Consider the following 16,104-nt stretch of genomic DNA (forward strand, 5'->3'; position numbering starts at 1 on the left):
CAGGGAGGGGGCTGCTCCAGGGCCTGGCTGGCAGCTGGGAATAGCACCGGTCCCATGGCGCAGTCTGAACGACAGCATGTCCATTTGTGCTTTGGCTGCTGCATTTTGTGGTGCTAGGGCACACGCAAGCAGTTTGGGGCAGAGGCAGCGCCTGTGGTGCTGATGTGGCACAGAGCCACAGAGAGGCATGGCTGGGTGCTGGGCACTGAGCTGCGGGTGGGGGGACACAGCCCAGAGCCCCCCCGCCTCTGCCTATGGCTGGCTCTGCTCGCTGGACCTTAGGGGCAAGGCTGCCTTCTCAGTGGCTTTCTCAGTCGAGGCCTTGAGCTGCCTGGGGCAGCAGGTCTCTCCATCCCAGATGCAGGCCCGAAAATCCCTGGAGACATAGAAGTAGATGAAGGGATCAAAGCAGGTGTTGAAAGCGCTGAGCGCCAGTGCCAGGGCATACCAGATGTAGGTGATGTTGAGGCATCCTGTGGCACCCAGCACATAGTGGTTGAAGAGCAGCACATTGCTGGGGGTGAAGCAGAGGATGAAGACCAGGAGGACCAGGGCCAGGACACGTACCACATGCCCATAGTGTTTCCCCTTGGCCGCCAGCCGCACCAGGATGCAGCCATAGGAGATGGTCATGAGCACGAAGGGCAGGCCAAAGCCCAGTCCCACCAGGGAGAGGAAATAATAGAAGACAAACTTCTGGTCGTTCTCGACTAGGACATCGTGGCATGTAGTGATGTTCAGCTTCGAGATGTGCTTTGTCTGGGGACTGAAGAGCAGAGGGCTCATGCCCAGCCCTACTGCCAGCCAGATCCCCACACAGACACCCACCCTGCCCCACATCCACCTGGACCCCTTCCACAGGAACGGGTGCACCACTGAGATGCAGCGCTCCAGGCCAATGCAGGTGAGGAATAGGATGGAGCTGTACATATTCCCGTAGAAGAGGGCTACCATGGTGCGGCACAGGTAGTCCCCAAAGACCCAATGGTTGCCCAAGAGGTGGTAGGAGATCTTGAAGGGCAGCAGGAGGGCAAAAAGCAGGTCAGCGCTGGCCAGGTTAAGCAGGAAGAAGGTGGTGGAACATCTCCTGAACCTGGTCACCAGGACCCAGCAGGCCAGAGCATTGGTTGGCAGCCCCACAAGCAGCACCACGGAGTAGAGAGCAGGGAGGACACGAGTGGTCATGGTGCTGTTGAGAAAAGCTTCCACGGAGGCGCTGGGGCACTCAGCTTCTTCTTGGGGAGTGAGAGGGATCAAGACTCGCCCTTTGCCATGCACTGAGGAGGACACATGGGATTAGTCTTGTCCAAGAGCACCCTCCCGCTGCCCCTTCCAGTTTGGGACCATGCAGGGAGCTGTCACCCCTCCCTGCAGAGCAGCCAGCAAATGCAAGAGCTGGCATCTCCCTGGCCAACAGCAAAGGGCAGCTTGGGACCCAGGAGTCCTGCATCCTAGTCCTTAACATCCTGGTCCCTGCGGATGTTCACAGTGCCTCAGCTGGGGCAAACTCTGCCCTTGCTGGCACGGTGCTCCTGAGCTGTAATGGCAAGCGGAGGAGCACCATCACACCCAAGGGTCTCCTACCTGCCCCACACATCCCCCAGCAGCCCCATAGGAGTGTGAAAGACTGTGGAGAAGCGACATCCCCAAGTAAGACACTGTGTAGTCAGCAAGGAAAATTCACGGAGCCACAAAGCTGCCCTTGCTGCAGAGCCATGCCATATCCTGTGCTGCTCACATCCTGCCACTCGCTCAGCACTGCAGCCATCTCAGTGCCAGCCCAAGCAGGCTTGGAGAGGAACAGCAACCCTGTCTGGAGCCTAAGATGGGTGCTCACACGCGCGCAGACATGCACACGTCCCATCTCCCCGACAACATCCCTTTTCCTAGCACGTTCATGCCTTGCTCTAGTGGGAGCAAACCATGCGCAAGACACGGCGCATGCAGGTCCCCACCCCGCTCCCCTGGCTGCGTGTGCCAGGCAGAGCTGCAGATCAGACCCTGGAGCAGCGCCTGGCCAGTCTTCACGGCAAAAATAACCAGAGGAGGCCCTGCAAGCCTGACAGGCTCTCCGGGGCAGACAGGGGAGGCACGGGGAGCGTGATGGTAGAGGAAAAGGGGTGTATGGCACAGGGTCCCACCCAAAGGACCTGGCACGGTCTCTGCAGTACCCCTGAACGTGCCCAGGTGCTCTGGGGTGTGACGCCAGCCTTTCAGGGCTTTGGGGTCAGCTCTGCCCTGGCTTCCCAGCACCAAACCTGCAGGCTGGGTCTAGCACACAGTGTGTCTCCCCAGAAACGCAGCAGTAACATATGGTCCCTGCGTCTGCCGGCTGGTGAAAAGCAGCCGTGGGGGAGCCTGACTTCACCCGCAGCCTTGTGGCTGATCAAACACCCGAGTCAGCAGCCTGCAGAGCCCTCGCATGCCTGGCCTCTGACAGAGATGAGACACGCCACCCATGCCAGGACGGAGATATTCTCCCACCTGAGCTGTCTTGGGTCTCTCGCCTCTTCCCCTCGGCCAGGCGCAGGCAGCCGGGGCCACCCCACCTCGGCCATAGCTGTGCATACATCCCCCTGCTCCCTGTGGTCAGAAGCTTTTTGCACTGTGCTCAGAGCAAAAGCACAGAACAGGAAGATCTTAGGTCACTAAAAAAAACCCCACTGATCAAAACGCTTTTCTTAATGTTTTTTTCATCCTAAAAACACAACCAGGCTTGCCTGCAGGTCACCCTGATGCACATTGGTACCTGTATGAGCAGCTCCCCTCCCTGATCCTACGACAGAGCTAAATATACCCTTCCTAAAGCCCTCCCTTCTACCCAACTGCACTGCTCCCAGCTGGGGGGGCTCGCCAGAGAGATGCAGCCCCCCCCCCCCCCCCAGAAACTTGTTTTGCCAGGGCTAGATGTTAACATTTCTCGGCATCTGCCAACATGCACTGCTAATGCATCGCACTGGGGAACGGTTAAGGCAGTCCCCTGAGCCTAAATGCACGGAGCGGCCAGCTGTCTTGAGCGATTACATCCGTCATTACAGTGACCCATGCAGTTCTTCGCAAAGCCTTTGCTGAGACAGCTCCTCAGCTTTCCAAGCCCTGCCACGGCTGCCGGATTGCACTACAGCCGCCTCGTGGCCCTAGACCTGCGGGCACCGAGCTGCCCTTTGAGCGGGCACACAGTGAGCCCTTGCAGTGACAAGGGAACTGTCCTGGCTGCTCGAACACGATGAGCCCAATCTGCCACGACTGCCAGGTCCAAGGAGCTGTGGCAGTCGTGAATCGCCGCATCCCACTCTGGGACTGGGAAGCAATGCGGAGATTTCCTGAGAGTGGGCACCCACGCCGGCTTGGGTGCAGGGCATGACGCGCCATGCAAGATCACTTCCAGGACAGTGTGTTCAGATCTGGGACTTACGAGAAAGTTTGGTGGCTCCAATTTAGCCTGAAATGAATGGCCCCAGCTCCGAAATCTCAGAGACTTTCAGTTGCTCCCCAGGACACTTGGGGTCTAGGGCACTGGGAGGGCCCAGCTGTGTCCAACAGCCTCCTGCAAGTGCTGCCACCTCTGCCCTCCCCACTCGTGGAGGAGGCAGGGGAAATTTCAGGTTACAACAGCAGTAGTTTTATTTTTTGCTGCTATTGGGAGGGGAAGAGCAGCAGAGTTTCAGGTCATCACTTGGGCTTTCAATATGGACAATAAAAAGACCCAGAAAAAGCAGTAGAGCTGTCCCCCAACCCATCTTGGTAACAGGCAGCAAATCCCATCCGAGTGCCAAGCGACGCGGTATTGGGATATCCCGGCTTCCATATGGTCCATGCCCTTCCTGCCCTGCCCCATTGCCTCCCAGCTGGCACATGCCCCCCCACCCCAGCCGGCCAGCCCTTCCTGACCTTCCTTAACCAGATCCCCAAGAAGGATCTTCCCCAGAAAAGGAGTGAGAGACCTACCAGAGCGCTTAGCTGTGGAGAGCTCAACAGCCGAGCAGAGCCAGGGGCAGCCAAGCAGGAGGGAGATGTAGACGGCAGCAGAGCTGGGCAAAGGCAAAAGATACATATCTGTGGTGTGACCCCTGCAAAAACTGCTGCTGGCTGTCTTCTGGGGTCCAGAGAAGCACCACAAGCAGGGGCTGGCCTCAGACTGCGAGTCACTGCGACACGACAGATGCCAGCCCTCTCCTCCACAGCACCCTTCCTCTTTTTTTTCCACTTTCCGCCTGGGGGCTGCTTTCCGTCCCTGAGGTCCGAGCAGCGAGACAGATGCTCAGGAAGTTGGGAGCTGAGATGATTGCAAACTGCAAGCTGTCCCAAGTGCTCAGAGCCAAGGACAGACGGATGGAGGATGTCACCGAGACATGTGACGTTAGGGTGATTTCCAGTCACCCTTGTGCAGTTGGGTGACTGTGAGGAGGAGGAAGCAGTTGTGGAGCAACCATAAATAGATATGTTAGAGACTGCTGCAGGCAGGTGAAGTGGTACGTGCCCTATAAGTGCATGGCAGGAGGGTCAAGGCTGGCTCCCAGGGAACCGAGCGAGCTCCAGTCCAGCTCTGCATGCCCAGGTCCCATTGCAGAAGGGTGCTGCACACAGGGCAGGACCCGCCGTTCCCACGGGGCAGCACCCTGAGGTCCAGGGCACCCCCACCCCTGCCTGACCATCCCAGGGAGGCCCTGAGCACCAGACGCTCCCGGCTCCCTTGTGTTCAATCGCTTCGGTTGGGCTGACGAGCTGTTTTCACCCTGCAGACGGGGCCACCCAGATTCATCGCAGCAGTGCCATCTCCTCCTGCCACCCAAGTGGGTGGTGGGTGGTCCCCATGCCCACTCTCCCAGCTGCCCACAACTGCCCGAAGCAGAGGAACCATGGAAGGGAATAAGTGACCCAGTGACCCACAGGGACAGCCCCAAGCCCAGCCTCACACATGGACACGCTCTGGGGGAACCTGGAAACGTGCAACTGCCCCAAAAAACGTGAGAAAGCAAGGAAGGCACAAAAGGGACAGCAGGGAGGACCTGGAGAGCTGCAAGAACTGTGGGGGCAGTAAATGGAAGAAAAACAGGGTAAAATTGCCAAATGAAAGAGAAGCAAGAGAGGAATGGGAGCATGGGGCTGGGGATGGAGAGGGGACAGAGGGACAGAAGGAGGGGAAAGGGGACCGAAGGGGACGAGGAGGCACAGGGAGGGTTGGCTGGTGAGCCCTCGCGGATGCCAGGCACCCCCACGCCAGATGCCGTTGCACTGCACACACGTACCCACGGCAGGATGCTGCCGAGCCCCGGGCCAGGTGTCCTCTGTGTGACCAGCCCGCAGGACCCCACGCGTCCCCCTGCCCCGGGACCAGCCCGCAGGACCCCGCGCGTCCCCCCGCCCCGGGCCCGGCCCCAGCGCTCCCCGGCGAACGTGCAGCGCCGAGCACCAGGCGGCGCGGCGGCCGGGGCGGGGCCGAGGGAGGGGCGGGGCCGAGGGAGGGGCGGGGCTTCACGTAGGGGCGGGGCTTGACAGCGGGGCTCGGCCGAGAGGGGCGGGGACTCGCCAGGAGGGGCGGGGCGGGGCCGGTGGGGCGGGGCGGGGCCGGGAGGGCGGGGCGGGGCCGGGAGGGCGGGGCGGGGCCGATCCCGGCAGTTCCGGGCTCGGCACACGCGCGGCGGCGGCAGCGGCGGGGTCGGGACCGGGGAGCGGAGCGGAGCGGACGGGGCGCAGGGATGCAGCCGCCGCCGCGCAAGGTGAGTGAGGGGGCCGGAGCCACGCAGGGGACGGCGCCGCTGGGTGCGGACTGGCACCGGGCCGTGAGATCGGACCGGGGAGTCGGGACCGGCTGCTCGACCGGCCCCGGGGCATCGGGGCCGGCCCCGGGACTGACAGGGGCGCGGGGCCCTGCGCACACGTGCGCCCCGGTGGAGGCGGCACCGCGCAGCCCGCCCGGCCCGGCCCAGCCCGGAGCAGGGTGCCCCCCGCCGCCCCGCTGCCTTCGCCCTGCGCCCTCGGTGCCCCCGGCCCGGCCGGCGGGGCGGCCCCGGCGCAGCGGGCAGCGGGAGCCGGCCCTGAGGGCTGCCCCCCTCGCAGGTGAAGCTGACCCAGGAGGTGAAGGTGCACTTCATGGAGCAGCTCTCCAGCCTGCAGAGCAAGCAGCAGCGGGACACCGAGCTGCTGGAGGACATCAGGTACCGGCCACCCGTGGGCCTCCTCGGCCGCAGCGGGGGCCAGCGCACCGCCCTCGGTCTCCTGACCGGACTCCCAGCTGAGACCTGCAAGCTCAGTGCACTGCTGACGCTCGTCTGCGCCCCGCTCTCCCTAGAGCGTACCCCCCCCCAAGCCTTCCGGGGTGGTGGGCTGGGAGGGACTGCTGGACGGGGCCACATCCTGCACGTCCCGAGCACTGCCGGCTCCTGCCGGCGGATGGTGTCGGCGCCGAGGGCGCGGGGAGGGTCTGGCGGGAGCGCGGAGCCCAACGCAGCCGGGCTGCAGCTACCTTAGATGCTTTCAGCGGCTCCTTAGAGGTCACCGGCTGCCCTCGCAGGATGCTGGCTCCCTGCCCCCACCCGCCCTGGCGTGAGCGGTCAGCAGGGCGAGACGGCCCCGCACCGGCATGCCGGCCGGCCCCCGGCCCTCCGATGCCTCCAGGAGGGTCCTCACGGCACATGGCTGACGTGGGACTGAGACCTGCCAGCTCATCTCACACGTGGGGCAGGGAAGGGCCGGTGCAGGGTACAGCCCTCCGGGCCCGGCTCGCCGTGGGCCTGCTGCCCCGGGTGACGTGGAGGTCAAAGGCTCCGTCACCGCTGTGAGACAGGCCACCCTGGGACATGGGTGGCTTAGGAGAGGGATCTGGGGGAGGATAACGGCGAGAAGGTGGCCCCGTCCGTCTCACACGCGTAGGGCTCTCACGTTCCCCACGTGTCCTCTCCCTGCAGGTCCTACAGCAAACAGAGGTCTGCGATCGAGAGGGAGTATGGGCAGGTAAGGAGGTGACGCCGGGCTCCTCGCTGCTCCCAGGGACGTTTTGTGGCATGTGTCAATGTGCAACGGCACCAGGACTCGAGGCAGCCTCACGCCGACCTCGGTCCCGCTGTTTCCCGTAGCCGGGGTCACCCATCGGGGGGCTGCAGTTGGGCCGAATCCCACCAGCCCTTGGCTCTCCAGCCTCCTCCGCTCTCTTCTCGCTGTCTCCCCTGCCACGAGAGCCTGGGCGCTGTTTGGGAGGTGCCGCTGGCCTGGCCACGGGCATTTGCGCTGCGTTCCCAGGGGTTTGCCCATGGAGCCGGGCCGAGGGCGGGCGGCCCCGGAGCAGGGTGCTGGGTCCTCTCCAAGGCAGTGAGGAGGCCACGGCCCTCTGGTCCGGGGTGTTTCGGAGCAGTGCGCAGCCCTGTGCAAGTAACAGATTGGGGTTTTGCTGTCAAATGTCAGATATTATTTGAGCCAAACAGGGTTTCGCTGTGACATCCGTGTCTTAGCTCATCCCTTTGTCTGTGCAAGTCAGTGCTAGCTGGGATCCATTCGTCCTTTCGAAGGGAAGGATCAGCGCTTTCCATCACGGGAGGGATCGATCGCTTGTCAATTGCCCTGCTGAGGGACTTTGCTGAGCGCAGCACAAACCGAACCCCGTGTGTTTTGGGGGCCTAGAGGGAAAACTGGGGGGAAGGAAATAATCCAACTCCAGTGTCTGCTTGATCATTGCAGGGCTCTTCTTTTATATATCAGAGCCTGGTTTTTGTTCCTTGAAGCATCCTCTGCTGTTTCCCTTAAAAAGATGCTGCAGCAGAGCTCTGCTGATGCAGAGTTTCGCAGGTTGGTGACGTGCTGCAGGGAGTCCTCCATACGCCCTGCTCCCCTTCCTATGTCGCACACCCTCCTTGTTCAGTAGGCAGCAACTGCTTCTCCCCCACCTTCGGTACTTGGTTCTGTGATGTTCGTAACTGGCTGTGCTTTTGCTACAAAGGTCTTGACTAATAACAGTTTAACACCCCAGTAGAGAACTAAATACTGAGTTGCAAGCAGAAGGAATAAAGAGCTCAGAGAGATGGCAGATCCTAAGCGCTGGCAGAGCAAAGTCTCCTAGGGAAGACGAGCTTTGGTCGCGGGTGGCAAGCCACAGTGTAAGGCCAGGCCAGGCTTGTCAGGAGCCCTTGGGCGAGGTGGTGGGCACCAGGGTGTGACGCTGAGGCCAAGCTGTGAGCCGTCGGTGCAGGGCTGGAGCAGAAGAGCTGGGCAAAGGATGCCCAGGTATGTTTAGAAAAGAGGGCAGAGGCTTGGGGACCACTGCAAGACCTGTGTGTGCCCCCAAATGGGCTGCAAATACCCCGGCAGGGGCCCAGCATCCCTCTCTGCCCTTCCTTCCCTCTCCCTGTAGGACAGCGGTCCGGTCCCAGCTGCCCAGCAGTGTGCCACCTCACTCCTGCCTCTACCTTCCTCCGTTCTGCCTCCCGCACGCATGGCATCCATCCCTCTGCAGCGTCGCTCCACTGCCCTGCTCCTGCCTAACCTCTTCTTCTCTCTCCTGGTGGCCGCGGGGCGCTGGCAGGTGACTCCAGGGAGCCCTCGGCCCGGAGGGTGCAACTAACTCCCTGCTCAGCCCCGTGTGAGTAACTGAAGCAGCCTCTTGCTGTGCCTTGGCTTCCGCCTGTCTGTTGCTGCCCCACTGCTTTCTCAGCCTCTTTCCTGGTTCGGTGCCCAGCCTCGGCCCTCCCAAATGTGCTGGGCCCTCGGCAGACGTCTCTGGGGAGCCTGGGATGGGTTTGGACACGTGACTCCACCGCGCAGGCCCCAGCACCCCGGGCTTGGAGGGGGATTGTCCCCCTCTGTGCTGGAGGTTCAGGTCATTCTGGGCTTGGGTGTGTTGGTGGCTTCTCTCTGGCTTCTTTGTAAGGCCATTGCCTTTGCAGCCACTGTGTGTTGCGGCCTGTTTCTGGCCACTGGCAGTCCCCCTCCCAGCCTTCGTTCTCAAAAGCTGCAAGACGGGGCCTTTCGTAATGGTGGCTAGTCAAAGTCTACTTCTCTGGGTTGGCCAGGGGCTCTTCCCCCCTAACCCGCACGTGCTGTCTGGCATCGCCTTAGCTGCAAGATGCCCTTGGCAGTCATGCATATCACTGGGAACACTGGGATTTGGGGCTCTGACCCAACCCCACAGGCACCCCAGCAGGTCCAGCACATGAGGACTTTTTGTCCTTTCTCTGCATGGCCTGCTTTGGGGCAGGGGGATATACAGAGCTCCCTTCACGCCTTCAGTGTGCCCCCAAATGCATCAGCATTTAGATGAAGACCTTGGACTAACCTAAGCCCTGCACAGGCATTCTAGCATTGAGGGAGGAGGTGTGAATAAAAATTGGACTTTTCCCTCCAGGCCTGAGGCTGAGAAGGTCAAAATCCAAGCAGGGCCAACCAGAGTGACATCTCCTTGTGGGCAGGTCATTAGCAGGACCCAAAGGTGCTGGGCTCTGTCCACCCATCAGTGGGGCGGCGGGTGCCAATCATCTGGCTGTGGGTGCTGTGCCTGCCTGGGCTGAGGTCAGGGAAGCTCTGCAGTGTGGTCGTGGGGCTGTGCTGGGGCTCGGACCTTCTGGGGGCTCCCCGGGGAGCCAGTTTGGGCTTCTCCACCCTTTCAGGGACCAGACTTGGGCGCTGCCAGCCATGTCCTCCTTGTATCTGTGTGCTGCGGCCAGCTTGGTCACAGCCACATGCCCTTGCTCTTGCTTCCCTCCCTGCCCCGCTTCTCCCACTGCCGGCAGTTGAGCAAAAGCCACACGGGGTTTTCCTGCAAGGAGTGACCCCAGGACCCTGGTTCCCCAGACTCCTTGGTCCCCATCAGCCTCAAACGACCGCAGGGTCCCCTCCTGCCCCGTTGCTCTGGGGGCACCCACACAGCAGGCAGCTGGTGCGGGGAAGTCCAGTCTCATTCCCTGGCACAGGAATGCATAGCTGGTGGGCTGGGCATGAGCAGGTCCGTGTGCCAGAAGTGCCCAGTGTGGTGGTGGAGCAGCCGGTGATGGGAGTCTGTCCGCAGGCACTGCAGAGGCTGGCGAGCCAGTTCCTGAAGAGAGACTGGCAGCGGGGCCGCAGCGAAGCCAGCGACTCGAGGTGGGCTGCAGGCAAGGTGGCTGGGGCAGGGTGGCGAGGGGCTGGGGGTGACTGTGGCCTGGAGGTCGGAGGTGGCAGGGTACGTGGCCTCCCAGCCGAGAGCGTGGCTGGCAGGATAGGGGCTAATTCAGACCAGGAGTCGAGTGCCTGGCAGTGCCCGAGATGCTCTCCTCCAGGGATGCAGCCCTGGGTGAAGCCATCTCCAAGGATGTGGTACCCAACTCAAAAGGGATTGCAGGGAGCAGGGGGCTGGTGATGTCCTTAAAGGCATCCCCAAAATCCCAGCTGAGACTTGGCAGGGAAGCAGGAGAGCCCCATGGCAGGAGGTATGGGAAAATAGAGCCGATTTAACCCCCTTCCCGACATCCATGCCTGCAGGAGTGTTGTTGCTGTCTGGAAGGGTGTCATCGATGGTACCATGTACGCTGGGCAGGCCCGTGTCGCTGCCTCGGAGAGCTATCGCACCATCGCCCTGGAGGCCTCCAAGACTGCCCGCGTGTCCAAGGAGCGGATGCTCAAGAAGGTACTCAGGCAAGACGAGGGCATGTGCCCCATGGCCAGGGACAGCTGCAGGGAGGGCCCATGGCCAGGGCAGTTCATGGCCCCCATGCCCAAGCGAAGGTGACGGGGCCACCAGTCCTGGGGCTGACACTTCCCCCCCATCTCAGAGCATTGAGCAGTTGCAGAAGGTGCAGGCAGAGTTGCTGGAGACAGTGAAGGAGCTGGGCAAGGCGAAGAAGCAGTTTACGCACCTCCAGCGGAGCAACGAGGTGGCCAAGGACAAAGCCGCGGATGTGGAGGCCCGGTGAGTGGAGTGGGAGGAGGGCACAGTGGGCCTGCAGCAGGAGCGGAGAGGATGGACCGTGAACTCATGCCTCCACCTTTCTCCCCAGGCTCCGGAAGAGTGACCGGGGGATATTTCACACAAAGGCCAGCCTGCAAAAACTCAGTGCCAAGGTCAGCAACTCAAGGACGGATGGGTCATTGAACATAAGGGCAGCACCAGGACCGGTCCAGGGCTGGCGCGGGATGCAGGATGGTGTCCTCCACCCAGTTGCCAGGCCACGCTCTCCCTGTCCCACAGTTCTCTGCACAGCTGGCTGAGTACTCAAAGCAGCTCACAGGGGTGCACAACGAGTACGTCCTCACGCTGGTATCTGCCAATGCCCACCTGGACCATTACTACCGCATGGAGTTGCCCGCTGTCATGCAGGTAAGAGCTGCTCCGACTCCTGGCTTCCCTCGCCAGCTTTGTCCCTCCTTACGCTGGGAGCAGGAGTCTCTGACTCTACCCATCCAGGGTCTTGAAGAAACATCTCCCAAGCCTGGCTAGGTGCTGGACACCAGGGTCCACTGCACCTGCGGTGCTGTGACAGGGTGCAGCAGGGTGTCCCATATGCATGGCTGTCCTCTGCCTGTCTTCGAGTGTTTCTTGGGCATGTGGCAAGTCCCTGGTGCTCAGCCTGAGGATTGTCCTCAGCCCACCATGCGGGCAGCGCAGGTGGGCTGTCCATGGGCTCCCCCAGGGGCTGGCAGGAATGTGCTCCCTGCTTGGGCTCTTGGGAGGTGCGAGAGGCCAGACGATGAGCAGGCACTCAGGGTGCCCCAGTCCTCAACTCTGCGTGGGCACCATGGGTGCTGCAGGGTGTGCAGGGCTCTCCTGCCTCCCAGCCTGGTTTCCCCAGGCCCTGGATGGTGACCTTTACGAGCGGCTCCGGGACCACTTGACCTTGACCAGCCAGACGGAGATTGAGATCTGCCAGGCCACACAGGAGTGGTTCCAGCGCGTTTTGGAGTCATCCACACAGGTAAAGCTATCTGTCATTGTCCCATGGCTGGGGCTGGCCTCCACTGGTCCCTCTGCATCCTGGACACTGCTGGGTTGATGGAGGGGATGAGTGAGCCCCACATCCCACCTCGATCCCATGCATCTTCTCCTCACCGCTGCAGATATGCCGGGAGCAGAACCTCCTCCTCTTCCTCCAGGACCACACTACCTTCACGCTGACACCAGAGCAGCGATTCCAGCTCACCGGCGTGGATCAGGTACGTTGTGAGGCTGGTCTGGCGACAGGCCGAGCACTCAAGCCCTTCTCAGCTGTGCCATCCTTGCCTAGATGTGTCTCCTGGAGCCAGAGAGCAGCAGCGCCAGTGAGAGCAGCCTGGAGAAGGAGGTGCGGCGCTGGGCCACGCGGGCAGCCAAGGACTACAAGATCAAGACGCACAGCGAGCAGGTGGGTGCTCAGCACAGGTCGTCCTTCCTCACAGAGCCACTGTGCCCTGGAGGGCTCTGCGAGAGGGCAGAGGCTGCAGCCCCTTCCCTTGCACTCTTTCACGCTCGTGAGCCCCGGTGAGCTGTGGTTGTTCTCACAGCTCCTGCAGAGGCTGGAGGCCAGGAGGCAGCAGGCCCCAGAGGCGGAGGTGGCCGCCATGGAGCGACGGATGGAGGAAGTGAGAGAGAACATCCGGAAGGCAGAGGTGGGTCTGGAGGGGCAGAGCCACGTGGTCCCTGCTCCCCGAGCCCGCCCCGGGCTGGAGCTCCCCAAACCTGGAGGCTTGGGGGTGGCCTTGGGAACCACAAGCACATTATCACCCCCCAGGTGGACACGGGGGATGTGGAGCTGTGGCAGCACGGCACAGACCTCAGGCAGCGGCAAGGCAGATGGGAGATGCTGTGCTGCGGTAGCACCCGCTCCCAGGACCAGGTGCCTGGGAATTAGGCTTGCTGGGCTGGGCTCACATGCCATGGGTGTCCTCTTGGACCCTGAACACTGCCATCTCCACTGCCTCCGATCAGCCTGTCCTTTATCCGCACGCACTTGCACGCCGGCAGCCCAATTCTGCTTTATCCCCCAAATCCCACTGCCTGACCTCCTCAGCAGCACTGCCGTGCTAGGTCGGGCCTCGGGCCAGTAAGGCAGGCTGAGTCCTGACTGAACTCAGCCCACGGCTTCCCCACAGGTCAGCAAGGTGAAAGCGGATGCCCGGCTGGCGCTGCTTCGCACAACCGGGCTGGATGTGGACGCCTGGCTGGCGGGGGCCATGGCGCAAGCGCTGGAGGAGCTGGAGCGCGAGCGGAGCCTGAGCGCAGCCCAGCAGGCCGAGAAGGAGTCGGCACTCGCGGTGAGAGCAGCCTGAGCGCCGGCAGCCCGGGTGGCTGGCAGCACCCCTGGCTGGGAGCAGCGGGAGGGTACGGTGCAGCCCCCGGACCCACTGACGAAGGGTTTGTCGCTAGACAGAAGAGTTTGACCTGGCGGAGTTTGATGACTATGACGACAGCGTTGAGCTGTTCGAAGATGTTGACCCTGGTCCTGCTGGCCGCACATATCCTTACACTTGCCGGGTGATTTTCGGATACCAGGTAAAGCAGCTGTCGGAGCACTGTGGCTAGTTCCCAAGGGCTCTCGGCACCCTGCCTCGAGCCATGCCTGCCCGAGGCTGGCCCTGGCAGCCCTTATACCGCTTTGCACCATGTCCCATGTCCCCCCGCAGGGCTGCCAGGCAGACGAGCTGTCCATCACCCAGGGAGAGGAGCTGGAGATCATCGAGGATGGCGATGTCGAGGAGTGGGTGAAGGTGGGCGCGGGTAGCCAGAGGAAGGGGCATCGGGCTGAGCATCCCTGAGGTCCCCTCCTCTCCCTACCCTGGGCTGCAGGATCTGGCCCGTCCTGGAGCTGGGGGGAGTTTGGGGGTCCCTGTGAGTCCCCACTCGTGAGGGCCGTCCCAGTCTGGGGGCTGGAGCGAACATGGTTGCAGAGTCACAACCTGGGTGCGCTGCTGGAATTGTAATGTGGCTTCTGCCCCTCCAGGCCCGGAACAAGGCAGGCCAGGTCGGCTACGTCCCCGAGAAGTACCTGCTGTCCCTGGGCTGCGTGGGCAGCGAAGTGGGCTCCGCAGCCGGGGGCAATGCTGCGGAGCCCTTGGAGACAGCCCTGCACCGGCAGCTCTCCAGCATCATGGCCGCAGAGCTGGTCCTGGAGCCCGGAGGTAGGTGCCGATGGAGTGTCGCCCTAGTCTGGGCAGCAGGACTGGTGCATGTCCACAGTGCAGGCACCAAGCCATGTCCCCTTGGGCTCAACCTCTCTTTCCCCATGAGATATGGCCCCACGACTTGTCCCTAGTGCAAGGAGTAGCATCCCCTTCGTGCTCACAGGGGCCGTGCCCAGGAGTGCTGAGCACCCACAACAGCAGCAGCTAGGGTGCTGAGCACCTTGAAAACAGAGCTTGTCCTCCCAGGAGAACGGCTCTGGCCTCGGCCACATGCTGAGGCATCCGACAGCAGCTTCCCGCTCTCTCCGCAGCCTGGCTGGTGCGAGCCCTCTACGACTACGAGGGGCAGAGCCCCGAGGAGCTGAGCTTCCCTGAGGGCGCCATCATCCGCGTGCTGCCCCGGGCGGAGGGCGAGGTGGACGATGGCTTCTGGACAGGAGACTTCAATGGTCGCGTTGGCGTCTTCCCCTCCCTCGTGGTGGAGGAGCTCACTGGGGCCGGGGGCTCTGCTGGGCAGGTGGGTCCTGCTGAGGCTGAGCTGGGCCTGGCTGCCTGTTGGGGCAGCGTGATAAAGCCCATGCTGGCTGAGGGAGGGAGTTCCTGTGTCACCAAGGATGGTTGCTGCATCCCCTTGGCATAGGACCAGCGTCCATCTCCTACCCATCTTTGCTGGCACATGGGTACTATGTCTCCAGGGTGATCTCCTGAAGGGGGTCCCTGGCCCCACACCGCAATCAGGGTCCCTGCAGGCTAGGGAGCACCCGCTGCTTCGAACACCCTCTGCTTTGTATTTTCAGGAGCTGCCATCACCCTCCCCTCCGCCATTCTCCCCTCCCGGCCTCATGCCCAGGGCCAGCCTGGCCTCTAGCCCCGCGCCAGAAGTGCAGCTGGGAGGTGAGTGCCACGAGACCAGGGGGCTGGAAGGGCTGGAAAGGGGATGGGGTGCTTTGGAGACATGCGTAGAGCTCACCCCATCTCCCTGTTGCATTTCCAGTTTGCAGGCAGGACGACACAGCCAGCGGCCAGAGCTCTCCGGACCTGTCAGCCAGCCGCCTCCGTCCGGTAAGTGCCTCGCTGGGGTTGCCCGAGGCCCTGGCAGCCCCATAAGTGTGATGCTCCCTGCTCTCCTAGTTGTCTCCTAGCCCCTGGAGCTGGACGAGAAGGGGCTGCAGTTCACAGCAGTCCAGCAGTAATGTGGGACAGTGCCGTCTGCATGGTGTGGGGTGGTGTGGAAGGGCTGGGAATGGTGCAGGAGCCTGGAGTCAGGGCAAGCTGGCAGAGCATGGCCTGGAGTAGTCAGCACCGCTCTCCTCTCTCCGCAGCTCCGAGCGCCTCCCCCGCCGCCTGGCAGAGCCCCTGAAGCCGACCCCGAGCTGCACCTTAGCTGACCCTGGGAGTCCCTCGTGCTCTCCCAGTCTCTCCCTGCACCCGCTGGGTCCTTGGGCCTGCAGTCTGCAAAAGCTTCACCCGAGCAAACTGCATCACCCGCTCAGGGTGCTCTCCCTGCTCCTTGTCCCACGCGGCAGGGGCTGGCACAGAGGGGAGCGCTAGGACGTGCCCTCCTGTGTAAGCAGAGATCCGCCCTGAGTCCCACTGCTCCCCTGAGCTGGTCTCTTTGGGGGGGCCGCATCCTGCTGTTGCTCCCATGGTACTCAGCATAGCTTATGGAGCAGCCTTGTCTCCCTGCACAACACCGGGCAGCCGTGCTCCTGCCTGGAAGCACCTTTAGCCAGAGCAAGGCAAGGAGCTCAGTGCTGTAGCTGTGCCCCAGCTCACCCAGTGCTGATGGTTCTCACCTCTGCCCCTTCTCCATGCCCCCAGCTGGCATCCTCGTACATCCCCCCCCCTTGCTGATGATGCAGCCCGTCCCCATGCCCTCAGCGGGGTGCAAGGGCTGTTGGAGGGATGGCCCCCTCCATGCTGGGCACCGCATCTGCCACACAGCCCACTGCCCACCCAAGGGGGGACATCTCCCTGCCTGGGAGGCAGCGGGGGCAGGCAGGAGTGGGCACACTGTGCCCTAATAAAGTGAGTTCACTCTGCCAA

The 16,104-nt window shown here is 62.5% G+C and overlaps 2 protein-coding genes across 4 annotated transcripts; one reads left to right on the plus strand and one right to left on the minus strand.

The window, feature by feature from the left end:
* Positions 1 to 143: 143 nt before the first annotated feature.
* Positions 144 to 1,185, minus strand: LOC106488067 (proteinase-activated receptor 3-like). The gene has a single exon (XM_013946903.2). It carries the CDS (start codon positions 1,183 to 1,185, stop codon positions 253 to 255), a length of 933 nt encoding a protein of 310 aa, XP_013802357.2. The 3' UTR covers positions 144 to 252.
* A 4,487-nt stretch (positions 1,186 to 5,672) lies between these two features.
* FCHSD1 (FCH and double SH3 domains 1) lies at positions 5,673 to 16,100 on the plus strand. 3 transcript variants are annotated; one of them, XM_067304644.1, is made up of 20 exons: positions 5,673 to 5,720; positions 6,061 to 6,158; positions 6,909 to 6,954; positions 9,995 to 10,068; positions 10,447 to 10,591; positions 10,737 to 10,873; positions 10,962 to 11,025; positions 11,153 to 11,281; positions 11,754 to 11,876; positions 12,019 to 12,114; positions 12,186 to 12,302; positions 12,442 to 12,546; positions 13,030 to 13,191; positions 13,304 to 13,429; positions 13,561 to 13,644; positions 13,878 to 14,055; positions 14,370 to 14,575; positions 14,856 to 14,952; positions 15,053 to 15,120; positions 15,381 to 16,100. In XM_067304644.1, exons 1-20 carry the CDS (start codon positions 5,700 to 5,702, stop codon positions 15,444 to 15,446), a joined length of 2,142 nt encoding a protein of 713 aa, XP_067160745.1. In that variant the 5' UTR covers positions 5,673 to 5,699; the 3' UTR covers positions 15,447 to 16,100. The 3 variants fall into 3 exon arrangements, with proteins under 3 accessions (XP_067160745.1, XP_067160746.1, XP_067160747.1); XM_067304645.1 differs by lacking the exons at positions 5,673 to 5,720; positions 6,061 to 6,158 and adding an exon at positions 7,675 to 7,782 and having other exon boundaries at positions 6,915 to 6,954; XM_067304646.1 differs by lacking the exons at positions 5,673 to 5,720; positions 6,061 to 6,158; positions 6,909 to 6,954 and adding an exon at positions 7,824 to 8,572.
* The last annotated feature ends 4 nt before the right edge of the window (positions 16,101 to 16,104 follow it).

Source organism: Apteryx mantelli, chromosome 14 (genome assembly GCF_036417845.1).
Source record: "Apteryx mantelli isolate bAptMan1 chromosome 14, bAptMan1.hap1, whole genome shotgun sequence".
NCBI classification, from domain to species: Eukaryota; Metazoa; Chordata; class Aves; order Apterygiformes; family Apterygidae; genus Apteryx; species Apteryx mantelli.